The 27,928-nt window shown below is 45.7% G+C and overlaps 1 protein-coding gene across 4 annotated transcripts in view; it reads right to left on the bottom strand.

Moving 5' to 3' along the window:
- LOC120979751 (protein transport protein Sec16B-like) overlaps positions 1-27,928 on the bottom strand; it is a 269,654-nt gene that overhangs the window by 223,054 nt on the left and 18,672 nt on the right. Inside the window, exons 2-3 of one of the 4 annotated variants that reach the window (XM_040408707.1) lie at positions 26,926-27,021; positions 15,325-15,645 (exon numbers count right to left, since the gene is read on the bottom strand). In XM_040408707.1, the coding sequence (XP_040264641.1) occupies positions 15,325-15,617 (293 nt within the window). In that variant the 5' untranslated portion in view covers positions 15,618-15,645; positions 26,926-27,021. Of the gene's footprint in view, positions 1-15,324; positions 15,646-26,925; positions 27,081-27,928 lie in introns of those variants that run through there. The other 3 variants (XM_040408709.1, XM_040408706.1, XM_040408708.1) reach the window with 3 other exon arrangements.

The following is a 27,928-nucleotide window of genomic DNA, read 5'->3' as shown; positions in this document are numbered from 1 at the left end:
TCGTATATTCGGCCTCATCTTTTATGAATGGTTGGTTGGTGGGGTCGCTACGAGTGGGATGCGACTTGGTGTGGTGGTTCTGGTACAACTATTTATATTTTTTGTTTCTGGGGCAGCGCCTTATCTGGCATGGATTTCCGGGCACTCGTACGTCCATTGGGGGGCCTTACGAGCGGATGTTAGGAGGAATGGACGCCAATTGGGTTTCCCGACGGAAGAGTTGCTAATCCGGTGGATTGGTCTGAGGGGGCTCCTGTGGGGGCAGGTGTTACCTGAAATTCATATTAATGCCACTTTAGATCGGCCGTCTGATATATTAGTGCTTCATGTTGGAGGCAACGATTTGGGCGTGCGGCGATCTCGGGATGTGATCCGGGATATTAAGTTGGATGTGCTGCGCTTATTGTCGGAGTTTCCTGATTTGTTGATTGTATGGTCGGAGGTGGTTGCGAGACGTTGCTGGCGGTTGGCCAGGTCGGTGGATGGCATCAATAAAGCCCGGGTGAAGTTGAATAAGGAGGTGGGGCGTTTTGTTCGCAGGCAAGGTGGTTTAGTGGTGCGCCATCGGGAATTGGAGGCGGCGTCGCCTCAATTCTTGAGAGCAGATGGTGTACACCTGAATGACGTGGGCATTGACATGTGGGCATTGGGTATTCAGGAAGGTTTGGAGACGGCCCTTAAGGTGTGGCGGGACGCCCACAGGTGAGGTGTCACCGGTGATCATTTGGTGGCTGCTTGATATGGGATCCTGGGGAGCAATACAATGGATAAGAGATGCAGGACATGTTGGAGCCTGCATCTCATATGGTTTGTTAATGCCGAGGATGGGGCCCCTGTTTGGGCTACAAGGCCTACAGGGGGGGGATACTGGTATACTTCAAGGAGTTGGTGCCCTTGGGTCGATGAGTGCGGCCAAGGGTAAGTTTGAAGTACGAGGTGAGGTGGTGAAGGAGGATACTGCTTGTTTGGGTTGCCCTCCAGGATCCTTGTTACGGTGCAGTAGGTGATAATGTTGAGGGATGTGTCAAAAGTGCCTGCTGTTATTATTATTATTCATGTTATATGGTGGGGGTTGGTTTTTGAACTAAGATGGGGAGGAGCTGGTAGTTTGGCGGGCGGTATATAAGATATAGAGGGAGGGGTTTCGGGCCAGTTGCCAGCGAGATTTTCCCACCCTCCCACCCTTGTATCGGTTGGAGCTTGGTGGCAGTTTAGGAAGGGCTGCTTGATATGGGATCCTGGGGAGTAATACAATGGTTAAGAGATGCAGGACATGTTGGAGCCTGCATCTCATATGGTTTGTTAATGCCGAGGATGGGGCCCCTGTTTGGGCTACAAGGCCTACAGGGGGGGATACTGGTATACTTCAAGGAGTTGGTGCCCTTGGGTCGGTGAGTGCGGCCAAGGGTAAGTTTGAAGTACGAGGTGAGGCGGTGAAGGAGGATACTGCTTGTTTGGGTTGCCCTCCAGGATCCTTGTTACAGTGCAGTAGGTGATAATGTTGAGGTATGTGTCAAAAGGGCCTGCTGTTATTATTATTATTATTATTCATGTTATATGGTGTAAGATGTTGCTTGTAATGTGTGGAATAATAAAGTTTGGCCGTCATGGTCATTTTCACCAAAGCAAGTCAGTGTTGGTGTGATTATTTAAGGGGAAACAGGGTAGGTATTAGTACCCGGAGGAAATTCTTCCATCCTATTAAGTCATAATAACAACGGAGCGAGGCGCAGACATATCGTAGGGCGGACTGACTTAGGGGGGAGACTGTAGGCTAGGAGAGGGTTAATGTTGCTGTGATTTTGCATGGTAGGGGGTTGGTTTTTGAACTAAGGTGGCGAGGAGCTGGTAGTTTGGTGGGCGGTATATAAGATATAGAGGGAGGGGTTTCGGGCCAGTTGCCAGCTAGAGCCAGCGAGATTTTCCCACCCTCCCACCCTTGTATCGGTTGGAGCTTGGTGGCAGTTTAGGAAGGGCTGCTTGATATGGGATCCTGGGGAGCAATACAATGGTTAAGAGATGCAGGACATGTTGGAGCCTGCATCTCATATGGTTTGTTAATGCCGAGGATGGGGCCCCTGTTTGGGCTACAAGGTCTACAGGGGGGGATACTGGTATACTTCAAGGAGTTGGTGCCCTTGGGTCGGTGAGTGCGGCCAAGGGTAAGTTTGAAGTACGAGGTGAGGCGGTGAAGGAGGATACTGCTTGTTTGGGTTGCCCTCCAGGATCCTTGTTACAGTGCAGTAGGTGATCATGTTGAGGCATGTGTCAAAAGTGCCTACTGTTATTATTATTATCATTCATGTTATATGGTGTAAGATGTTGCTTGTAATGTGTGGAATAATAAAGTTTTATGGTCATTTTAACCAAAGCAAGTCAGTGTTGGTGTGATTATTTAAGGGGAAACAGGGTAGGTATTAGTAGCCGGAGGAAATTCTTCCATCCTATTAAGTCAATCGATATGAGCGAATTTAAAAAAAATTTGATTTGGCCAGTTCGCCAAATTTTCAGAAAAGATTTTATTCGATCTGAATTTATTTGTGGCGAATCGCGTTAAAAAACAGCTATTTCCTGGATGCAGAGAGCCTATATAGAGGTGCAGAACACTGTGCCTTGCAGCAACATGCATAGGGATTCTGCTGTGGTAGTGAAACAATACTGTGAGTCGGTATGACATATAAATGACAGGCGTCGCTCTTAGAATCACTGCACACTTCACTTCTTTGGGCAGTTACGGGGCCAAAACTAACCAAATAACTCAAGTGTGAACTCAGCCTTACAGGTCAATGTTAGCGCCAGGTACAAAGAACCGTGCAGAGGCCCAAGATCCTACTTTAGCATGAAAGAGCGCACACCTTTTATACCGTCGTCAGCTGATTCCACATAGATAGCTACAGAACCTGTTCTATTAAACGCTTATACAAGTAGAGCCTTTCCTGACAGAGTGGAGAGGGTGTCAGCAGTAAGGCCTAGTTCACACGAACATGTGTGATCCGTGACCGTATTGCGGCCCGCAAATTGCGGGCTGCAATACGCAGCCACAGTTCCGTGTGCATTCCGCATCACGGATGCGGACCCATTCACTTCAATGGGTCCGCAAATCCGGAATTGCGCAACGGCCGCACGGAACGGGACCACTCGGAAGCACTACGGAGTGCTTCCGTGGGGTTGCGCCCCGTACTTCCGTTCCGCAAAAAGATAGAACATGTCTTATCTTTTTGCGGAACGGGCGGATTGCGGACCCATTAAAGTAAATGGGTCCGCGATCCGATGCGGCTGACCTACGGCCGGCGATCGTGCATTGCGGGCCGCAGCACGGGCATGGGTCACACACGTTCGTGTGAACTCGGCCTAAGTTTGTGTTGATGTCACTGATTATCTTGCCCTTCCTCTGATCCATCAGAACAATAACCCCAAAAAAACGGATCCTGTCTTTTGAGCCTCTGCCTTCACTCGGTCAGCATTTGGTTAGTAATCTATCAGTATTGCTAATGCCAAAAAAACAGGAGTGGATCCAAAACAGAGATGACACGTGAGTGGAATATTTGAATGTCTTCTGTGTTTTGTATCCACTCCTGCTTTTGGCTACCAATTCAGAGATCACCTTGACGTGCGGCAGACGGGCTCAAATAATTTTGTACAAAACGATTTGCCAAGTATCTCTCACTTATAGTGTAGCACTTGTAATTTTTATGCAATTTTGTACTCTATATTGCAGTGAGTTGTCGCATTGCATGTTTTTGTCTTTTAATGTTGTTTCTTGCCATAGCAATGTGCTCCTGCGGTTTGGTGTTTACTGACTGACCCCCTTTTTTGTCTTTTCTTACCAAATCATAAGCCAATTCAGATGGGACCATACAGGCCTTACAGCTGCTACATAGACATGATTCATTGTGCGTCTCATTTTTCCTTCCTTCTGACACATCAGAAGAAGGTCAAATAAATTATGATGTTAACCAGGCCAAAAAGGCAAAATAGGCCCAGTCATGGAGTGCGGGAAAAGCATAAGTCCACAGAGTGCTCCATTTACATAGTGTTGAGGTGGCAGCAGCATGAGGAGACCACAGAGTAGTGATGTGGCAGCAGCATGAGGAGACCACAGAGTGGCAAGGTGACATAGTGTGGAGGTGGCACTAGCATGAGGAGACCACAGAGTAGTGATGTGGCAGGAGCATGAGGAGACCACAGAGTGGCAAGGTGACATAGTGTGGAGGTGGCAGCGGCAATAGCAAGAGGAGACCACAGAGTGGCCCATTTACATTGTGTTGAAGTGGCAGCAGCATGAGGAGACCACAGAGTAGTGATGTGGCAGCAGCGTGAGGAGACCACAGAGTAGTGTGAGATTGAGAAAAAGCTCTCTTTGTTTGAACACTGCTTGTGTGTGGATTAAATTAAATGTTCTGGACTGATGTTCTGCGGTTTGGCCACAAGATGTTGCTGTTTCCTAGGCACAGCTGACTGACTGCTTATCTATTTCCATATTCATGAGAGGTGTGGTTCTTCAGAGCATAAAGAAGGATCTGCAGCCATCTTAGGAGCGAGCTGAGAAACTGTGTGTGAGCAGAGAGGCTAATGGTTCCAGGAGTGAGAGGACCTGCTCTGTGACCTCCCTATCCTTTCCCTACACTTCTAATGATCTTTCCCTGAACTTCTATTCAGCCAAAAAAAAGTTTTAAAGTCTTTTCTACCACTATCCCCAGCGCCTGCTGACGTCTCTCCCTGCACTAAGTACACTGGAAAATGGCTGAATCCAAGATGGCTAAGGCTATTTATAGGGCTGCACAAGGCTGGCTGGCTGCTGATTGGCTGCATGCATGGCATTGTGGGTGATCCCTTGTTCCCAGAGTTCTTTGCTCCATGTCCTAACATGTGCAGCAGCCATTTTAGGAAAAAATAAAATTCGTTACCGCAAACTGTGAGAAAATTCGGATCCGATGCAAATCGAATTTTTCCTGAAATTCAGATCGAATTCCACTTCGTCAACTTCGATTTGCTCATCTCTTTTCATAAACTTAACAATCTCAACACCTGGCGGTTGTACGTTCATAAACTTGACAATCTCCTAACGTACTGAGCTGTATAATAGAGGCGGGAAGTAGTTCCTGCACTGTACTGCATGTGTACAGTACCATGATGGCACAGGTACAGAAGATATGCCTGCCCTATCACAGTTTTTTGCATCCTGGGGTAATGGCCGGGATGAAAGAGAACTCTGATCTCGGTTGTGAACTCGTAGTCAATAACAGCTGTGGAACCTGAAGCTTTAAAGAGTATCTGTCAGCAGTTTTGCACCTATGACACTGGCTGACCTGTTACATGTGCGCTTGGCAGGTGAAGACATCTGTGTTGGTCCCATGTTCATATGTGTCCGCATAGCTGAGAAAAATGATGTTTTCATATATGCAAATGAGGCTCTAGGAGCAATGGGGGCGTTGTCATTACACCTAGACTAGGATCTGCTCTCTCTGCAACTGCCGCGCCCTCTGCACTTTGACAGGACCAGGCAGTGTAAATGTGTTCACATCTGCCTGTCCCTGCCCATCAATCAAAATGCAGAGGGCGCGGCAGTTGCAGAGAGAGCAGAACCTCTAGGTGTAATGGCAACGCCCTCGTTGCTCCTAGAGGCTAATTTGCATATATGAAAACATCATTTTTCCTCAGCAATGCGGGCACATATGAACATGGGACCAAAACAGATGCCTTCAGCTGCCAAGTGCACATGTAAGAGGTCAGCCAGTGTCATAGGTATCCCATAAAAAACTTAAAATATATGTAAATAATACACCACAGGTTTAATGAGACGCACAGGACTGAGGAAAAATTAGGACGAGGTGCTGCCAGTAAAAGAGGATCCGCCCTTCCTCTAAAGTGAATAAATAATGTTAAAAAATATACTGGGCACACTCACTTATGTAGAATCATATATTTTATTCAAGGACATGTAAGGTAAAGTAAAATCAATTATTTTAAAAAACACATATAAAATACAGTCAAGCAATATAAGAACACATGGATACAATAAAATATATAGATATAGAATAAATAATAGGACCAGTGGTGGATAGGCTGGGGATGGTAAAAAATCAGTCCATACGAAAGTCAGAACAAATAGAAGTATAGCCCAGCTGGTGGTTTGAGCTAATATAGTGGCTAGCTTCACAAAGTACTATAAGGTTCACAGTCCTGATTCGCTGCAAGAGGATAATGTAACTGTGGTACAACAGAATTCACTTAAGTGAGTATACTTGCGGCGTCCCGCTAATACTCACTGTGCAGTGCGGTTCCTTATGCAGGTAAACTTGGAAACAAATTGTCGTTATCAGCTGCTGCTGTAGCAACTGAAGGATACTGTGTCTTTTCTCTGTGCCCTTGCGATCCTCTGGCTGCCGCTCCGAAGTAGCAGGAAGCCAGTCAGCGCTGGGACTCAAGATGCTTTTCCCCTCGTCGGTATGTTATGCGACACACTCCTCGTGTGTTTGCGCTTGTAGGTCCCGGCGTATCAGGGGTTTAGTAAGGCACGGAGTTCTCAAAGACTTTGAATTGCCGCACGGCTCTGGATAGTTCAAGCACGTACTCCTTGGGGTTGTTCCGGGGGGCTCCTCACCAAACGCGTTTCGGGGTACTTGCCCCTTCTTCAGTGGACTCCACTGAAGAAGGGGCAAGTACCCCGAAACGCGTTTGGTGAGGAGCCCCCCCGGAACAACCCCAAGGAGTACGTGCTTGAACTATCCAGAGCCGTGCGGCAATTCAAAGTCTTTGAGAACTCCGTGCCTTACTAAACCCCTGATACGCCGGGACCTACAAGCGCAAACACACGAGGAGTGTGTCGCATAACATACCGACGAGGGGAAAAGCATCTTCAGTCCCAGCGCTGACTGGCTTCCTGCTACTTCGGAGCGGCAGCCAGAGGATCGCAAGGGCACAGAGAAAAGACACAGTATCCTTCAGTTGCTACAGCAGCAGCTGATAACGACAATTTGTTTCCAAGTTTACCTGCATAAGGAACCGCACTGCACAGTGAGTATTAGCGGGACGCCGCAAGTATACTCACTTAAGTGAATTCTGTTGTACCACAGTTACATTATCCTCTTGCAGCGAATCAGGACTGTGAACCTTATAGTACTTTGTGAAGCTAGCCACTATATTAGCTCAAACCACCAGCTGGGCTATACTTCTATTTGTTCTGACTTTCGTATGGACTGATTTTTTACCATCCCCAGCCTATCCACCACTGGTCCTATTATTTATTCTATATCTATATATTTTATTGTATCCATGTGTTCTTATATTGCTTGACTGTATTTTATATGTGTTTTTTAAAATAATTGATTTTACTTTACCTTACATGTCCTTGAATAAAATATATGATTCTACATAAGTGAGTGTGCCCAGTATATTTTTTAACTATATGTAAATAATGTAAATCATGAAAATCAGACATAATCTAGTACATGACATCCTCTTTCTAAAAATGCTCGAACCAACCTCGTACCTCACATGAATCCAGAGATCTCCCCATTCACTGCTCCAATTGCTCTGCTAGATTTATTTCAAACTGGCAGCTCAGGGGTGTGCCCTTTCTGCTGCAGCTGAAGGATGGAAGTGAGCATGTGCTTTCGTCTCAGTGAGCAGGACATCATAAAAAGAGCAAACAGCAGGTGGCGCCATGCAGATAGATTCCATTGAATAACTAACTAGCTATAATAAATTGCACACAATAACAAAAGTATTCAGATCCATGTGCTGGTTTGAAAAATGTACAATATTTTTCGTGGGGCAACCCCTTTAAGAGTTGCTGCATGTTTCTCAGATAATATGAAGGTCTGGATGATGTTCAGCTTTTTACCAGACAGTGACCTTGTCATGAATTTGGGTAAATTATTAAACCCCATCATCTCCATTGCAATCAGTAGGCCTCATGTATCCAAACTATCTCAGAAAAACTTAACAATAGTGAACATTCAAAGCTTATAAAATGAAAGCTGAAATTGCTAAGAGCTGTTTCCCCTTTATTCCCGAAAACTCAACCAGTGCCGATCAGATGATGGTTGGGGTGGCTCTTGTCTTCGCGAGAAAACCCCTTTAAACCTTTTGTAAGGGAGTCTGCGGTTTTGGTTCCCTTGCGGGCAGATACGGTGAGGTGGCAAAAAGAAGCCAACCCCGGAAGAGACGTCATGACAAAAGGGTGCGTGATGTTGTGTTCCAACAGGGACCTGTTGAATAGTGTGAACGCTCTGTCGTATGTTCTATGTGTATTGTCTGATAGTGCTAAGTGGGACAAAGACTGGCTATGCCGCATGATGCCTTCTAATCCAGAATGAGCTGTTTGAAATGATGGAGTGATGGAGGCCGTGGGTGACGCTGATGGGAGAGCTTGATGAAATGCCTGAAATTTGACGCGAGACGGATTGTCAGCTGCCGTATTGCACACCCCCCGGGACATGGAAACAATGTAAGAAGAAATTATTGCAAGCGGCCAACCAAGGAAGTCTCCGCAGAAACCGCACGATTGTGAGAGATTTGGAACGATCCTGTTGATGAACTGGCAGGTCGTATGGTTGTCTGAATAGCACCGGACCGACATGTTTGCCCATGAATGACCCTACGCTACGGCAGCCGCCACGATGGGGTAGATCTTGAAAAGCGCTGAGGCAGTGGAGAATCCTTCCAAACCCCGGACCGCAGGAGGCCAGCTGCCCCACAGCCAATCGTTCCCAAAAATGGCCGCGAAGCCTGTGGTAGATGCCGCATCTGACCAGATAGAGGGGGAAGAGTCTGACGGCTGAGGGAGAAACAAGCTCCCGCCATTCCAGGTGGACAGAAATCTCCCCCACATGCCCAGACCTGCCGCAGCGTGGGCATCCAGGGACAACCTGTGCGAGTCGTGTAGGAAAAAAGGGGAGAGGTGCAGGAGCCGTGATATAAATGAGCGACCCTGAGGTGGATGCGCATGGCAAAGATCAGGGAGCCCAGCAGGGACTGCAGTTCTTTGCGGTTGCCGGTGCTGAGTTGAAGGTAGTTGTCTATGTGGGCGAGAATGTCCTGGATCTTCCCGGATGGCAAACTGGCTTGCATTGAGGCTGAATCCAACTGGGTACCCAGGAAAGGTGATGACCGTGTCTGGCCCTTCTGTCTTCTTGGTGGCGATGGGTACCCCAGGTTCCTCCTCCGGTATTATGTGCGCCGGGCTGACTTCTTGGTCCTCCAGGCTAACGGTCGACGTGATCACTGGCAATCCGGCCGGCGCCGGTGACGCTGCCGGTGGTGGCCCTGCCAAGGAGAGGGTCGCGGTGACCGATTCCAGCTTCTCCAACCTGGCGTTGACTTTAGACATGGATGACATTTAGAGAGGACAGCATGGTATGTATATCCCCTGTGCTGGACTGGCTAGGTCCTTCCCCTGCCTCCCTGTTATCGATTGGCGTGCGTAGCAGCCGGAAAAGCTCTGCTTTCCTCGCCGTGGCGGGGAAGGGATCATGCCGTCACCTTAACTCCGTCGTTATGCGCGGGATTGTCCAGGATCTGATGGGTGCTGGACTGGCTAGACCGTCTCCCTGGGTAGCAGTGACGGATCTAGCAGGGGTGCCAGGTAGGGAGAAGTTCTCTATCCCTTCCAGAGACATGGTAAAACAAAACAGTTGATTAGCTTGGGGAAACACAGGATCGTGCTGGCAAGCTAGCTAGGCCGGACGGCGAAAAAATTATACTTGCATGGTGACAGATGAGGCCCTGCTAATTTGCCAAGCGGCTTGAGAGGCTCTACCTATGATTTGGCGTGAGGGGTTAATGAGGCCACTTGTGGTAGTGGCAGGAGCGTTGGCCTCTCGGTGACTGTAAGACAGGACTAGGGGAAGGGAGTGACAGGTGAGGCCCTCTCTATGCAACATGCGAGGCGGCTTACTAACGAGGTGGCGCGTTAGGCGGGTGCCTCTGTACGTTTGAGGCGGGGTGTCGGCCTCGCGGGACCACTAACTGCTGGCGAAGCCAAGAAGGGGGTAACCTAGTGGGATGATGGTGCCCCTAAAGCCAGCACGCTGACCCTAACGGGATCATTCGAAATGTAAGGAAGACTTTTGTTAAATGAGCAGGTGAACGTACCTGGTGGTAAGAAAAAATTCTCCGGATACATGGTAGTGCAAAATACAATATAGGTTGACCGCCTGAAAAAGGGGGACGGTAGACATAAAATAGTGTGATGAAATGTGACAATGTACATGGTACATATGCATGACCCGGAGGATCATGACGGTTGTTCATGAAATGATAGCTTGCGCCTGGTGTGAGAAGAGACCAGCACGTGGCGCATGGCCATGCACAAGTGGGAATGTGCGTTTTGCAATCCAATGGAACGTATTGGTCTGTGTCCTTTAATTATTTTTTTTATTTTTTTATTTTTTTTGGTGACCAGCTGATATCTCTTCCCCCCCCCCTTTTTTTTTTTTTTTTCCCTTATTAGTAACCAGACGATAACTCCTCCCCCCTGTTTTTTTTTCTTTTAAATTTTTATTATTGTGTGGGGCTGCTGGGGTGATGTTTGACTTGGAGGGGCGTGCTGGAAGCCCCCCCTGCAACCTGCGCAGGAGGGGCCCCCTGTGTGACCGGCGCCCCCTGAGCTCAGCCGACCAGCCGGGCCGGACCGTCCGACGGCGGCCCCCCGCATCAGATGCCGCGCGCACGGCCGCCGGGACACCGCGCATGCGCTGACGGAATCGACGCGCATGCGCAGAACCCCGGCCGCGCATGCGCAGACCAGGCACCAGGACGCGGCCGGGCGCCATCGGCCGCGCGGCAGGAGGAGCGGCAAAACAGGCAGGAGGCGGTGGGGAGGGGATGTCTGTGCAGCGGTAAGCCCAGAGGAGGTTGAAATGAATAGGGGGTGTGCCGGGAGCACCGCAGCTGGCCCCCGTAGCTGTGTTCCTGAATGCGAGGGGGGGGGGGGGGGGGGCATGAATGTTGGATGTGAGGGGTGAAATGAACTAACCCAGAAATGGGAAATGGGGAATGGGGCCGGAACCCCCAGGGAGCTGACCGGAGTGACGGTCCTGTGGGGAGACGCCAGAATAGGCATGAGAGCAATGAGCTGCCGGTGATTGATGCGAGAAGCCGTGACATGGGTGCAGCGTGTGTGATATAAACAACAGAAATGGGGGATTGATCCAGGCACCATTGGCCGCCTGCTGCAGAGCTGTTGACCGAAATGGTGGTACGGTTTGTGAACAAATGCGCATGAACAGGTGTGACAGAAATGAATACTGGTGACTTTGTATGAAAACCGTGACATTGGTGCGCATTGATGAAATGAAATGAACCGGTACAGGGGCAACCGTGAGGCCCTGCCTGTACCGTATGAATGACTCATACGCATTTGTGCTCCTGCAGCCGTGCACATGAACATGAGGAGGGGGGGGGCATGAATGTGGGTGATTGTGGGGTGATATGGACTGAAAAAGAAATGGGGAACGAGCCTGGAACCACAGGGGTGCTGACCGCAGTGTTGTTTCTGTGGGAAGATTGCTTGAACAAGACATGACAAAATGAGATGCTGGTGACTGTGAGAAATCCGTGACATTAGCGCAGCGTCCATGAAATGAAATGAAACAGAAATGGGGGATTAGGCCAGAAACCATTGCCGCATGCTGCAGAGGTGTTGACCGGAATCGTAGTACGGTGTGGACAAATTGCGCATGAACAAGGCGTGACAGAAATGAATACTGGTGACTTGTATGAGAAAACCGTGACATTGGTGCAGCGTATGATGAAATGAAATGAACCGGTACAGGGGCAACCGTGAGGCCCCGGCTGTACCGTATGGATGACTCAGAAAACCACTGCCTGCATGCCGCAGGGGTGTTGACCGGAGTGGTGATACGGTGCAGATAAATTTATGTATGAACAAGACATGACAGAAATGAGATGCTGGTGACCTGGGCGAGAAAGCTGTGACATTAGTGCAGCGTTTGGTGAAATGAAATGAACAGAAATGGGGGATTGCCCAGGAACGACTGCATGCCTGCCGCAGGGGTGCTGACCGGAATAGTGGTACGGTGTAGACAAATTTGTGCATGAACAAGGCGTGACAGAAATGAAATACTGGTGACTTGTACGAGAAAACAGTGACATTGGTGCAGCGTATGATGAAATGAAATGAACCGGTACAGGGGGCAACCGTGAGGCCCCGGCTGCACCGTATGGATGACTCGCAGTTTAACGGGCAAACGTGACCCACAGTGAACCTGAGTAAAGCTGGAAAAATAGAACCAAAATGCTCCAAATCCAGAACTGATGGCAACGAAAAACTCCCAGAAATTCAGCGACTCGCAGGCAACTCTCCAGACACTCCACAAGCGACCTCCTCTCTCCAAAGCTCAGACCTCAGACGGTGCAGGAGCAAGGTAAGGGGAGTGCCCTAAATAGGCTGGAGGCGGACCTCAGCCCCTCCCACAAATCCAGGCAATCTGCCTTAATACATATATATACAGTGGGGGGAATAATTATTTGACCCCTCACTGATTTTGTAAGTTTGTCCAATGACAAAGAAATGAAAAGTCTCAGAACAGTATCATTTCAATGGTAGGTTTATTGTAACAGTGGCAGATAGCACATCAAAAGGAAAATCGAAAAAAAAAACTTTAAATAAAAGATGGCAACTGATTTGCATTTCATTGAGTGAAATAAGTATTTGAACCCCTACCAACCATTAAGAGTTCTGGCTCCCACAGAGTGGTTAGACACTTCTACTCAATTAGTCACCCTCATTAAGGACACCTGTCTTAACTAGTCACCTGTATAAAAGACACCTGTCCACAGAATCAATCAATCAAGCAGACTCCAAACTCTCCAACATGGGAAAGACCAAAGAGCTGTCCAAGGATGTCAGAGACAATATTGTAGACCTGCACAAGGCTGGAATGGGCTACAAAACCATTAGCAAGAAGCTGGGAGAGAAGGTGACAACTGTTGGTGCGATTGTTCGAAAATGGAAGGAGCACAAAATGACCATCAATCGACCTCGCTCTGGGGCTCCACGCAAGATCTCACCTCGTGGGGTGTCAATGGTTCTGAGAAAGGTGAAAAAGCATCCTAGAACTACACGGGAGGAGTTAGTTAATGACCTCAAATTAGCAGGGACCACAGTCACCAAGAAAACCATTGGAAACACATTACACCGCAATGGATTAAAATCCTGCAGGGCTCGCAAGGTCCCCCTGCTCAGGAAGGCACATGTGCAGGCCCGTCTGAAGTTTGCCAATGAACACCTGAATGATTCAGAGAGTGACTGGGAGAAGGTGCTGTGGTCTGATGAGACCAAAATAGAGCTCTTTGGCATTAACTCAACTCGCTGTGTTTGGAGGAAGAAAAATGCTGCCTATGACCCCCAAAACACCGTCCCCACCGTCAAGCATGGGGGTGGAAACATTTTGCTTTGGGGGTGTTTTTCTGCTAAGGGCACAGGACAACTTATTCGCATAAACGGGAAAATGGACGGAGCCATGTATCGTGAAATCCTGAGCGACAACCTCCTTCCCTCTGCCAGGAAACTGAAAATGGGTCGTGGATGGGTGTTCCAGCACGACAATGACCCAAAACATACAGCAAAGGCAACAAAGGAGTGGCTCAAGAAGAAGCACATTAAGGTCATGGAGTGGCCTAGTCAGTCTCCGGACCTTAATCCAATCGAAAACCTATGGAGGGAGCTCAAGCTCAGAGTTGCACAGAGACAGCCTCGAAACCTTAGGGATTTAGAGATGATCTGCAAAGAGGAGTGGACCAACATTCCTCCTAAAATGTGCGCAAACTTGGTCATCAATTACAAGAAACGTTTGACCTCTGTGCTTGCAAACAAGGGTTTTTCCACCAAGTATTAAGTCTTTTTTTGTTAGAGGGTTCAAATACTTATTTCACTCAATGAAATGCAAATCAGTTGCTATCTTTTATTTAAAGTTATTTTTTCGATTTTCCTTTTGATGTGCTATCTGCCACTGTTACAATAAACCTACCATTGAAATGATACTGTTCTGAGACTTTTCATTTCTTTGTCATTGGACAAACTTACAAAATCAGTGAGGGGTCAAATAATTATTTCCCCCACTGTATATAATTTATTTATTTTTTTTACTTTTTTTAAGGCACCTTGTATAACTGGCAATCATTAGATTGCCAATTGAGTTCTGTGATCGGTATATATCCATCACAGAACACACCATTCACTATATAGTATCCCTGCAGCCTGTATTGGTATACAGTGATGGTTAGTTTGCAGTGTTCGCCAGCGAACACATGCGATCTGCCATCTTAACTGACAAGTCCGGCGAGGCACAGGTAAGTCCTTACCTGTGCCTGTGCGCGAGCCGGTCTGAAATGAAATGCGGTCTCCGGGAGCAGGCAGTTCCGAGAACCGCATTTCATTTTATTTCAGACCGGCTCGCGCACAGGCACAGGTAAGGACTTACCTGTGCCTCGCCGGACTTGTCAGTTAAGATGGCAGATCGCATGTGTTCGCTGGCGAACACTGTGAACTGGCCATCTCTATTGGTATATACCAGTGATAGGTATCAGAACCTTCTCAAGGCTCGAGCCATCAGCAGCGGAACGCTGTTACGGGTGCGGGAGCACATTTGACCATGGCATCTGAGGGGTTAAACGTACAGGATCAGCCTTAGGCCTCCTGCACACGAACGTGTGCGCTTCGTGGCCCTATTGCGGACCGCATTTGTGGATCCGCAATACACGGGCACCGTTCCATGTGCATTCCGCATCATGGATGCGGACCCATTCACTTCAATGGGTCCGCAAATCTGGAGATGCGGAATGGTGTGCAACGGAACCCTACGGAAGCACTACTGAGTGCTTCCGTGAGGGGTTTCGGCCCGTACTTACGTTCCACAAAAAGATAGAACATGTCCTATTTTTTTGCGGAACGGCCGGATCGCGGAGCCATTAAAGTGAATGGGTCTGCGATCCGCTGCGGCTGCCCCACAGACGGTGTTTGTGCATTGCGGCCCGCACGACCACGGGGAGCACACGTTCGTGTGCAGGAGGCCTTATGGCTGTTTGCTTACATTCGCCCCAGGTCAGCAGAAACCCGGTGGCTATGGCACCTGCTGCATGCATAAGCAGGCGCTATCTTTAAAGTGCAGACTTCCGCCGTACATGTATGGCGAAGGTCATAAAGGGGTTAAATACCCAACTTCCTAATAAAGGGGGAAATGTTCTGATGATGGTGGTGAATCTGCGGAAGTGTTGACATTTTAAAAACTTTTTATTGAATGTTTTAGTACCTGGTGATCCATCATAACGGTAAAAATATGTATCGCGTCATCTCACCTGGACAATGGCCGATATGCTTCACTCCTGTCATATACTTCCGCTCTGGATGCAGGCCTCCTGTGATCTATGTATCTAGATGTGGTTGCTGGGTGCTGAGAGTAATAGTCCATCCACTGGCCAGGCCATGCTTGATGGCCTCCTTGCATTAGATATGGAGAGTAATATCCGTAATCACCATGTTTGTGATGATACGGAGGTGGGGGCGGACACATTTCTCCTCTCCAGTGGCCCATATCTGCAGGTGGTCTGGCGTGGGACTGCTTGAACCAATAGGGGGGGCCATGGTCCATTTTAATCAAGAGCTGTCACCTGTAAGTCCTAGAAGATAATAATGTAAATTAGTTCACTTTTAATAATGTCCGTTATCCTAGTACCTGACACTTAAAGGGAATGTGTCACCAAAATGTTTTTCTGCTGGTTGAAACCAGATCACAATACATATTCTTTTCTTTAAACCTTTTTTTATTTTCTTAACAGCATTTGGAGATATGCTTTACGGCAGCCACCATGGTCCATAGACACAATGGACAGGAGCTGACTCACTACCTTCTATGGGAGAGTTTTCTAGGCATCCTCTGTGACCTGTGCAGAGGTCAAAAGGGAGAAGATAAGCTGTGATATCGCCAATTGTGAATGGTGTATCCTATTATCTATATAGATTATATCTGTCATTGTAATCCTGTTTGTGATGATAAGCAGATAACTACAGTAAAGTGATCTGTACAGACCAAGAAGTGATGACTATTATTAGGAACTACAAAGATTTTACCGAACATTAAGACTTAAAACTCATTTTGAAGAAGTTCCACCGCAACAAAAATACATATCTACTCCACCAGGACCACTATCCATCGATAACTTAGGCTTAAGGAACAAGAGTTCCTTTATGCCACCTAAAAACAAACACCCAGTGGAGACATACATCTCCTTATCTCAGAACTTAGTACATAAAATTCACAGGGCCATTTCAAACACACAAATTTGTCCCCTGGCGAGAGATTAGCAGTCAAAGCGTTACAACGTAACAAAAATATTATCATAAAACCTGCGGACAAAGGGGGAGCCCTGGTTGTCATGGATAAGGTGGACTATATGGCAGAAATTGAGACAACTTTCAGACACCGATACATATGGAATACTGCCAAGAGATCCCACTACGCAGATACAGGGATTAATCTCCAACACGATAGACACATATTCAAAGTCAGGGATTATAGATCCCATGACGTCCAGTTTCCTTGTTAAACAGAATCCTATCACTCCGGTTTTCTACACGCTACCAAAGATTCATCAAAGTCCCCCCCCCCCGCCCCCTTGGGGGGGCGTCCAACAGTTGCATCAACCGACTCTATACTTTCCCCTCTAGCTATTTACTTGGAAAAAATCCTCACACCATTAATTAACCACCTCAGCCCCCAGTGCTTAAACCCCCTTAATGACCAGGCCACTTTTTACACTTCTGCACTACACTACTTTCACGGTTTATTGCTCAGTCATGCAACTTACCACCCAAATGAATTTTACCTCCTTTTCTTCTCACTAATAGAGCTTTCATTTGGTGGTATTTCATTGCTGCTGACATTTTTACTTTGTTATTAATCGAAATTTAACGAAATTTTTGCAAAAAAATGACATTTTTCACTTTCAGTTGTAATTTTTTTTTTAAAAAAACGACATCTATATATAAATTTTTCTCTAAATTTATTGTTCTACATGTCTTTGATAAAAAAAAAAATGTTTGGGTAAAAAAAAAAATGGTTTGGGTAAAAGTTATAGCGTTTACAAACTATGGTACAAAAATGTGAATTTCCGCTTTTTGAAGCAGCTCTGACTTTCTGAGCACCTGTCATGTTTCCTGAGGTTCTACAATGCCCAGACAGTAGAAACACCCCACAAATGACCCAATTTCGGAAAGTAGACACCCTAAGGTATTCGCTGATGGGCATAGTGAGTTCATAGAACTTTTTATTTTTTGTCACAAGTTAGCGGAAAATGATGATATTTTATTTATAATTTTTATTTCCTTACAAAGTCTCATATTCCACTAACTTGTGACAAAAAATAAAAACTTCCATGAACTCACTATGCCCATCACGAAATACCTTGGGGTGTCTTCTTTCCAAAGTGGGGTAGTTATACTGCCCTGGCATTTTAGGGGCCCTAATGTGTGGGAAGTAGTTTGAAATCAAAATGTGTAAAAAATGCCCTGTGAAATCCTAAAGGTGCTCTTTGGAATGTGGGCCCCTTTGCCCACCTAGACTGCAAAAAAGTGTCACACATGTGGTATCGCCGTACTCAGGAGACGTTGGGCAATGTGTTTTGGGGTGTAATTTTACATATACCCATGCTAGTGGAGATAAATATCTGGGTAAAATGCCAACTTTGTATAAAAAAATGGGAAAAGTTGTCTTTTGCCGAGATATTTCTCTCACCCACCATGGGTATATGTAAAAAGACACCCCAAAACACATTGCCCTACTTCTTCTGAGTATGGCGATACCAGATGTGTGACACTTTTTTGCAGGCTAGGTGGGCAAATGGGCCCACATTCCAAAGAGCACCTTTCGGATTTCACAGGGCATTTTTTACACATTTTGATTTCAAACCACTTCTCACACATTAGGGCCCCTAAAATGCCAGGGCAGTATAACTACCCCACAAGTGACCCTATTTTGGAAAGAAGACACCCCAAGGTATTTCGTGATGGGCATAGTGAGTTCATGGAAGTTTTTATTTTTTGTCACAAGTTAGTGTAATATGAGACTTTGTAAGAAAAAAATAAATAAAATAAAAAATCATCATTTTCCGCTAACTTGTGACAAAAAATAAAAAATTCTAGGAACTAGCCATGCCCCTCACAGAATACCTTGGGGTGTCTTCTTTCCAAAATGGGGTCACATGTGAGGTAGTTATACTGCGCTGGCATTTTAGGGGCCCTAATGTGTGAGAAGTAGTTTGAAATCAAAATGTGTAAAAAATGCCCTGTGAAATCCGAAAGGTGGTCTTTGGAATGTGGGCCCATTTTCCCACCTAGGCTGCAAAAAAGTGTCACACATCTGGTATCGCCGTACTCAGAAGAAGTAGGGCAATGTGTTTTGGGGTGTCTTTTTACATATACCCATGCTGGGTGAGAGAAATATCTCGGCAAAAGACAACTTTTCCCATTTTTTTATACAAAGTTGGCATTTGACCAAGATATTTATCTCACCCAGCATGGGTATATGTAAAATGACACCCCAAAACACATTCCCCAACTTCTCCTGAGTACGGAGATACCAGATGTGTGACACTTTTTTGCAGCCTAGATGCGCAAAGGGGCCCAAATTCCTTTTAGGAGGGCATTTTTAGACATTTGGATCCCAGACCCCTTCTCACGCTTTAGGGCCCCTAAAATGCCAGGGCAGTATAAATACCCCACATGTGACCCCATTTTGTAAAGAAGACACCCCAAGGTATTCAATGAGGGGCATGGCGAGTTCATATAAGATTTTTTTTTTTTGGCACAAGTTAGCGGAAATTAATATTTTTTTTTCTCACAAAGTCTCCCTTTCCGCTAACTTGGGACAAAAAGTTCAATTCTTCATGGACTCAATATGCCCCTCAGCGAATACCTTGGGGTGTCTCCTTTCCGAAATGGGGTCACATGTGGGGTATTTATACTGCCCTGGCATTTTAGGGGCCCTAAAGCGTGAGAAGTCTGGAATATAAATGTCTAAAAAAAATTACGCATTTGGATTCCGTGAGGGGTATAGTGAGTTCATGTGAGATTTTATTTTTTGTCACAAGTTAGTGGAATATGAGACTTTGTAAGAAAAAAAACAAACCAGGGAGTGATCAGGGAGTCTATATGGGGTGATCACCCCCCTGTCATTGATAACCCCCTTGTAAGGCTCCATTCAGATGTCCGTATGTGTTTTGCGGATCCACGGATCGGATCCGCAAAACACAAACGGACGTCTGAATGGAGCCTTACAGGGGGGGTGATCAATCACAGGGGGGTGATCAGGGAGTCTATATGGGGTGATCACCCCCCTGTAAGGCTCCATTCAGACGTCCGTATGTGTTTTGCGGATCCGAGGATCCGTAAAACACTTACAGACTTTTGAATGGAGCCTTACAGGGGGGTGATCAATGACAGGGGGGTGATCAATGACAGGGGGGTGATCAGGGAGTCTATATGGGGTGATCAGGGGTTAATAAGTGACAGGGGGGGGTGTAGTGTAGTGTGGTGCTTGGTGCTACTTATTACAGAGCTGCCTGTGTCCTCTGGTGGTCGATCCAAGCAAAAGGGACCACCAGAGGACCAGGTAGTAGGTATATTAGACGCTGTTATCAAAACAGCGTCTAATAAACCTGTTAGGGGTTAAAAAAAATCGCATCTACAGCCTGCCAGCCTCCGGAACGCGATCCTGCGTTAGGCGGTCCGGAGGCGGTTAAGACGCCTAGATCCTTCATACTGGACACATCTGACTTCCTTAAAAAACTAAAAGAAATAACGTTAACACCAGACAGTACCCTACTTACTCTAGACGTTAATAGCCTATATACATCTATAGCGCACGACAAGGGCATACAAGCAACAGCAAGACTTTTACAAAATAACTCCAACTTGATTGCCATACAGCAGGAATTTTGCCTCACGGTTCTTGAGATAATACTCAAGAAAAATTTCTTCCTATTTGGTGACACCTACTATGGCCAAAGAAGGGGTACCGCTATGGGGTCCAATGTGGCCACGCCTTATGCAAATGATTTCATAATAGCATTCGAGGAGGATTTCGTCTACACGAATCCCTTGTTCTGTCAATACGCCGATGTATGGTACCGTTTTATAGACGATGTCTTTTGCATCTGGAGGGGACCGACATCTACTATATTCAGATTTGTAGAGAACCTTAATCAGGTATATAGTGAGCTAGGCTTCACCTCACATACTAGCAAAGACTAGATCAGTTTTCTAGATACACTCATAAAAATTGACCAAACAGGAGCACTATCAATAGACCTTTTACAATAAACCAACTGACCGCAACAGTCTCCTACATTACAGGAGTTGCCACCCCCGAGCCAAGAAGGACTCCCTACCACGATCACAGTTCACGCGAGTTAATCGGATCGTCACTGACGACACAACCAAAATCGCGCGCCTTGACATGATGACCCAAAAATTCTCACACAGGGGCTATCCTGAGATTATTCTAAAAAGGGCCTTACATAATCTCAAAGAGACCCGCAGGCCGCAACCTACCAGTCAAAAGAATAGCATGCGTAACCACGTACCACCCTTTAATGCCAAAGATACAACAGGCTTTTAAACAACATTGGCCATTATTGGCTAAAGCTTATCCTGGGATACGAGAGTTTAAACAACCCCTATTAACTTGCTATAAAAGACCCCCCAATATTAGGGACAAATTGGTTAAGGCTGATATAGGGAGCCTCACTAAACCATTGATACAGACCCATCTACGGAGCAGACGACAAGGCACATATCCCTGCTTACACTGCGCTCAATGCTCAAGAAACACCAAATTTCGCAACTTCGTTTCCAGATCTTGGAACAAGTGGATCGACCCAGGAGAGGTGGTAACCGGACAAAGGGAGGCCTTTTGGATCCACAAATTAGGGACACTTTCACCTAATGGTCTGAATCGTGAATGTGATATATATTTTTTTAATCAATACATGATTGTACCGTTGTAAATGTTAAGAATATAGTCTAAATATTATTCCATTTTCTCCACAGACTCGCTGAGAATAATTTTTGTCTGCATCGGGTGTGGGTGAGATCATCTCCCCCCCCCCCCCCTCTCTCTTCTCCGGTTGTCCCCGATTTTCCGTTTCCCTTTTTCTTTCTTTCCACCCTGCTCTTCATCTCCCCTTTTATAGTGAACTAATCTTTATTATATTATATATTTCCACATTGTACTTATTTATTACCTTATCATGCATTTATTTACTACCTGATTATGCTGAGTTACATTTCCCATTAATTCCCCTTTATATTGGACATAAATTTCCCTCTCCCAAGATTAGATCTAGAGCAGTCCCCATGGCGCAGAATGTGGAACTCAGCGCTCACGTGACGTCGCTATTGGAACGCACACGTTCGTCCCAGGCGTCACGTGACTTCCGATCACATGACCGGAACTACCATTAGCCCATACGATTTTAAACCGCGGCAGGGCGATCCAGACGCCATGCATCCAGCGCCCCACAAGCCTGCATACCCGTCAGAACAGGTACCGCTGACACTACCCAGCCTTAACAAGACTTTTATTCCCCACAGGTTATCGATATTCAGCGCTCGACCAGCATAAAGGATCACAGAGCGGGCCGCTAGGGGTGAAATTATCATGTATTTTATGACATGGGTGGACCATAACAGGCTGCAAGGGGTGAAAATGTAAAACATAAATTTGGGAGAAATCTGCATATGTTCTATTTGGAGAACCTGCTTAGATATTGCAATAAGGTATACATAGCTGCAGTAATCCAAATATAAATCACATGTACCTCATTATATTATATGTATTTCATTTAATGTAACCAGTATTCAGACTATATACTTTGACATATACGTGGTTAAACTAGTTTCAGAACGCCAAGAGTGTGCAAAGCAGTAATCAAAGCAAAAGGTGGCTACTTTGAAGAACCTAGAATATGACTTATTTTCAGTTGTTTCACACTTGTTTGTTATGTATATAATTCCACATGTGTTAATTCATAGTCATGAAAATAAAGAAAACTCTTTGAATGAGAAGGTGTGTCCAAACTTTTGGTCTGTACTGTAGATAATTGTTATTTAGCACCGATCTTTTAGGACTTACTATAATATGTTTGAATATATGTATCTAGCTTGAATGTTTCAGTAGTTCTAATCCAGCTCATGTTAATTATTTGGTTATAGATAAAAATGTGACCGCAGATGAAGGTCCTATGTGACCGAAACGTCCGGTCTAAGAATACTGTTCATACTTACTAATATAAATATTGGGCAAATGGATGAAACTACTATATGATTTGAATGAATAAATCCTTTTGAAATTGCAACACTGAAAACTGTGTGCCTCAATTTTACTACGTGTATACTGGCTGCTTGCAGCCCTTGGTTGGCACCAGAACCTACTAAGTAGAGTGCGGTTCTCCATCCTCTCCAAAATATTATTAGGCCTAGTGACCAGTGTAAAAACTGCTTGATTTTTATTGTTGACATGGAAAATTAAAAAAAAAACGACAAAAATTAATTATAAATACAAATGTAACAGAGCTAAACTTGAGGTTAACAATGGCAAGATAATGTTAATAATCTTTTTCAATGGATTCAAATGGCCTTTGTCACGAGAACACTATGACGTGTTATCAGAGTCAGTTTTAGCTTGGCTACATCTGTATGTGTAACATAAAAATATGATTTAAAGGCTATGAATACTCATTTTGGTTTCAAAATCGTAATTTTTCTATGATTTTTGGACTAAATATGAGTGGAATGCAAATATAAAAAATTTCCACTCTGCAACTGCTGTGCTCTCTCCACTTTGATTGACAGGACCAGATGTGATGACGTTTACGCCGCCTGGTCCTGTCAATCAATGTGCAGAGGGCGCGGCAGTTGCAGAGAGAGCAGAGCCTCGAGGAGTAATGGTAACGCCCCCATTGCTCCTAGAGGCTCATTTGCATATAATAAAACATTATTTTTCTCAGCAATGCGGGCACATACGAACATGGGACCAACACAGATGCCTTCAGCTGCCAAGCGCACATGTAACAGGTCAGCCGGTGTCATAGGTACAAAACTGCTGACAGATGCCCTTTAACCAATAGATCATTTCCTGATGTCATATTCCCTTTAAAGTGAAACTCCACTTCTGGTTCATTCTAGTTAGAATATTTGCAAGAAAATTCCATAATATTATGTATAATGTGAATTGTTCCCTATAGAAGCAGGAGTGACATGAATAAGCAGAGTAGCTGAATTAGATTTTTCTACAGCTGTTCTGGTTATATCAGCAGAATCCTGACTCCATTTATCACTATATTCAAAGGCCAAATAAATAGTCTATTACTTCAGGTAGGTAAGCATACTGCGCTTTTAGGGCTCATGCACACAAACATATTTTTCTTCCGTTTCCATTCTGTTTTTTTACAGGTCCGTATATAGAACCATTAATTTCAATGGGGTTTGAAAAAAAAAAAAATACTGAAATGAGTTTGTGTGGATTCCGTGTCCGCACGTCCTTTCGGAAAAAAAATATAGAACATGTCCTATTTTTGTCCGTTTTGTGGACAGGAACAGCCATCGTTACAATGGATCTGACAAAAAACAGATGCAACATGGACGTCACATGGATTTCATCTTTTTTTTTTTTTTTGCGGATCCGTGTTTTTATTTGTGGTCGTGTGCATAAGCCCTTTTGATAAAACGGTTGTGAGCTTCTGACATAACTTTTTATAATGCTCAATGTGGTTGAGATTTCCTCCAGAGCTGCACTCCAATTGTTGTGCTCTCTTCATTTTCCTGATGAATGGGAGACCCAACAGTGGGACATTCACCAATCAGGTGAATGTACGAAATAAAGGGGTAATAAAAACCCAGTCATACACGACATACAGTAACTGTCCGACCAACAGCTATTTTTCCCCATCCCCCAATCACCAAGCATGCATGTGTTGTGAATGGGAGAGATCAATGCCTAACATCTTTCGCAGGCAGTTACCACCACCCGACCCTTCCCTCTCCTGACATCTGCCATCGGAGAGAAACAGGATATATAGGAAAAAATATCATATATAAGCATGGGGTTTATATATGGGCTCGCTGCTCCTGACTCTCTATGATGTCCATATGCCCGTAAAGGCTACATCTTGGGACACTGATATTGATGGTCTATACTTAGGACAGCCTATCAATATCACATCGGTGGGTATTCCACTTTGGGTACCCCCAGTGGTCAGCTGCTCTGTGTCCCCTTCACTGCTGACCAGACATAGCTCTGGACATTACTTAGTGGCAGTGTCTGGTACTGCAACTCATTGCTGTCCACCCCATTCAAATGAATGAGACTGAGATACAATACCAAACCAGGGCCGCACCGCCAATAACATACTGGTTGGTGAATATGGGGAAGGGGGAGAGGAGCACTATGGGGGCATCTACTGGGGGCATTTTATATTGGCACACATTATGGAGGGCACTATGGGGCATCTACTGGGGAAACTATATAGGGGTATTATATACTGGCACACATTATGGGGGAACTATGGGGAAGGGGGAGAGGAGCACTATGGGAACATCTACTGGGGGCACTATATAGCGTTATTTTTTACTGGCACAGAAGGGGGCACCTTGGGGACATTAGTTAAACTGGGAGCACTAAGAGGGGGTATTTTTGTACTGGGACACACAAGGGGGCATTTTTTGCACTAGCACACATTATAATGGGGTGTTTTTTGTTCTGGCTCTCATTATAGGGGGGTATTTTTTATAGTAGAGCACATTATAAGGGGGCATTTTTGTACTGACTCACATTATAAGGGGGCATTTTTCTACTGTCACACATAAGGAGAATTATTACTACTGGGGGACTATGGGGAACATGAATTCTAGTATGAGCACTATGGGAGCATTATTACTTCTGGGGCACAGTGGGTACATTAGTACTGTTGGGGGCACTGTAGTGGGGAGAGAATTATTACTATTGATGGGACTCTTGGGACCACTATTACTGTGGGGGGCCACCTGGCACAATTATTTTTTAGGGCATGCCAATAATTATTGGATGGGGCATTATCTGCATGGTACTAGTATATCAGGGGGACTGTTCCTGCAGTATAGTATTGGGGAGCACAGATGGCACAGTATTAGGGGTGGCAGAATGGGGTGTTCAAAAGGTGGGAGGATGATGAAATAGTAGGAAACTAAGATGTCTGTCAACAGAGATGGGATGCGGCTGAAAGAAATCATCATGGCGGTCTGGTGTGAAAGGAGAAGATGAGGAAAGAGAACATCTACATCAGAGAGGACGTCACTGGATGTAAGAGGTATGTGGCGCTGTATTACTCCACATGTTTTGTATTACTGTATGTAATGTTAGGAGGTTAGGATGAGAACTTTTCAATTTTAAATTTTTGCCTCAAGCCGCAGAAAGGCTAGATGCACCCCTGTTCTAGACACTAGCAGTACAACATGTATGGAGGTGTGATTGGGAAACAATGAAGGGTATGTAGCACTTGCCATAGCGCAAAAGCCCTATTAGCTGATCGGTCGGGGGGCAGGAGTTGGACTTCGACTGACCTGATACTGAACACTAATCCTATGGAGGGCCTTTCAATATCAAAATCATGGAATACCCCTTGAAGCAATACATAATTCTCATTTAAATCAATGTAATTCATACACGTGATGGGTCTTCCAGAGAAAGAGATGCTCTTTGCAGCCTCACTTCATTCTGGCAATTAGATGAGTATTCTGCAAGGATTTTCCAGTATTAAATGGGTTTCCTGGGACTAAAACATTGATGTCCTATTGATAGGATAGGTCATTAATATGAGATCGGTGGGGTCTGTCCTGGAAGTAAACAGAACTGGATCTCCAAAGATCCCACACTGTGTAGTGGTCATTCTTGGGTACTGGTGGTCAGCTACCATCCACTTGCATAGGAGCTGAGCTGCAGAATCTAAGAATGGTCACCAGTGTACAGCGCTGTGGTGTTCCGACTCGTACACTGTTTACTTCCAAAACCGTGGCTGCTGCCGGGGGTCGGACCCCACCGCCCCAGTGATCTGAAATTGATGATCTATCCCAATGATAGCTAATCTCCGGCACGCCAGCTGTGGTGAAACTACAACTCCTAGCATGCTCCATTCATTTCTATGGAGTTCGGAGAACAGCCAAGAAAGTGTACATCTTGGGAATTGTAGTTTTGCCACAGCTGGAGTGCCAGAGGTTAGCCATCACAGCCCTATCCTGAGGATAGGTCACCCCCCTAACTAACTCATACCTACCTAAAAGAGTATAGAGAAGGTTTAGCTGGATACTGTCCAATGAACAGCTCATAAAACAATAGAGTGCACCAACCCAATCTCCATAATAGATGGATCTGTATACCTCTACCTACAAGGCATTTCCCTAAGGGTCCATTCACACGTCCGCAATTCCGTTCCGCATTTTGCGGAACTGAATTGCAGACCCATTCATTTCTATGGGGCCGCACAATGTGCTGCCCTGATCCGGAAATGCGGACCCGCACTTCCGGGTCCGCAATTCCGATCCCAAAAAAACAGAACATGTCCTATTCTTGTCCGCAATTGCGGACAAGATTAGGCATTTCCTATTAAGTGCCGGAGATGTGCGGTCCGCAAAATGCAGAACGCACATTACCGGTGTCCGTGTTTTGCGGACCCGCAAAACACGCACGGATGTGTGAATGGACCCTTACATATAGGGTGATGTGAATAAAATAATCCTACTGTCTAATCCAATGCTGTAAACCATTGCCTAAGCAGTGCAATTAAAAAACCTTCAAAAAATATTAAATCATTACCTATAAAATCACATAAAATACATAACGAAAGCATAAAAACCGAGAAGAGACTCACCTGCGTCAGTCCTAACAGAGGAGGCCGGAATCTGAGCAAATTGTACCAAAGTCCATCTGCCACATGCACACAGGGCTTCATGGATCAGCTGCAAGTCTTTGTATACAGACAAGAAATAATAGAGGGTCAAGGTACATGTGCACGATGACAATCCTATTCAGCCTGGCCGCAGCTAAAAATACAGCAGGGGAATCAAAGTGACATCACGAGGACGAGCCTGCTCTATAACAAATCCATGAGTAGGGTTATTGGCTACGCTCGGGTCCACTACCCCATCATTTAGCTAACTAACCTTCCCCATTTCCTCTCCCAATAACCACACACAGCCACTGTTTGGATTAAATCGGCCACAGCAGCCGTCTTTTATTAAATAATATAAATAACATGAATAAACATAACACTTGATATAACAATGACATATATATATAAATATATACATGTCTAACTGACGAGGGGGGTCCTAGAAGCCGCCTAACTGCACCTTAAACGACCACAAACCACCACGGCAATTCCATCTTGCCCCCAGCCGCGTACCACAAGCTCGGGGACACCAACTGACGGACGCCATACCAAGCCAACCAGGTGCCCCAACTCTGAGAGTCCAGCCCCACCATTGAGGCCCTCTCATTCACCGTTACCATCCAGTAGCCCCAGCTTCTATGACCTCCCCCCGCCACGACTGCTGCGACAAACGCAACACTTAAAGACACACTCCGTCCACCACCCCTTGTCCATTTTTTTTTTTTTTTAAATACATTTATTTATTTATAAAATACACATTTTTATTTTTATTTTTATTTTTTTTATATATGCATCCCCTCTATAATATACCGTTGCCGCCCTGAAACATCCAAGTACACACTACGGGAGGGAGGGAGGGAGATGCTGGCTCTCTGCTCCTAAAATGGCAGGCGCTGACCTGCCTCACCACTACTTCAGCCTGCCGCTCCCCGCCCCTTTCTAGCTCCTCCCCCCTTTTCCTGCACTCATCCACTTAACCCTT

This window comes from Bufo bufo, chromosome 9 (assembly GCF_905171765.1).
Source record: "Bufo bufo chromosome 9, aBufBuf1.1, whole genome shotgun sequence".
Taxonomy (NCBI): Eukaryota; Metazoa; Chordata; class Amphibia; order Anura; family Bufonidae; genus Bufo; species Bufo bufo.
Note: the sequence above shows the minus strand (reverse complement) of the source record. Positions and strands in the feature narration are given on the sequence as shown.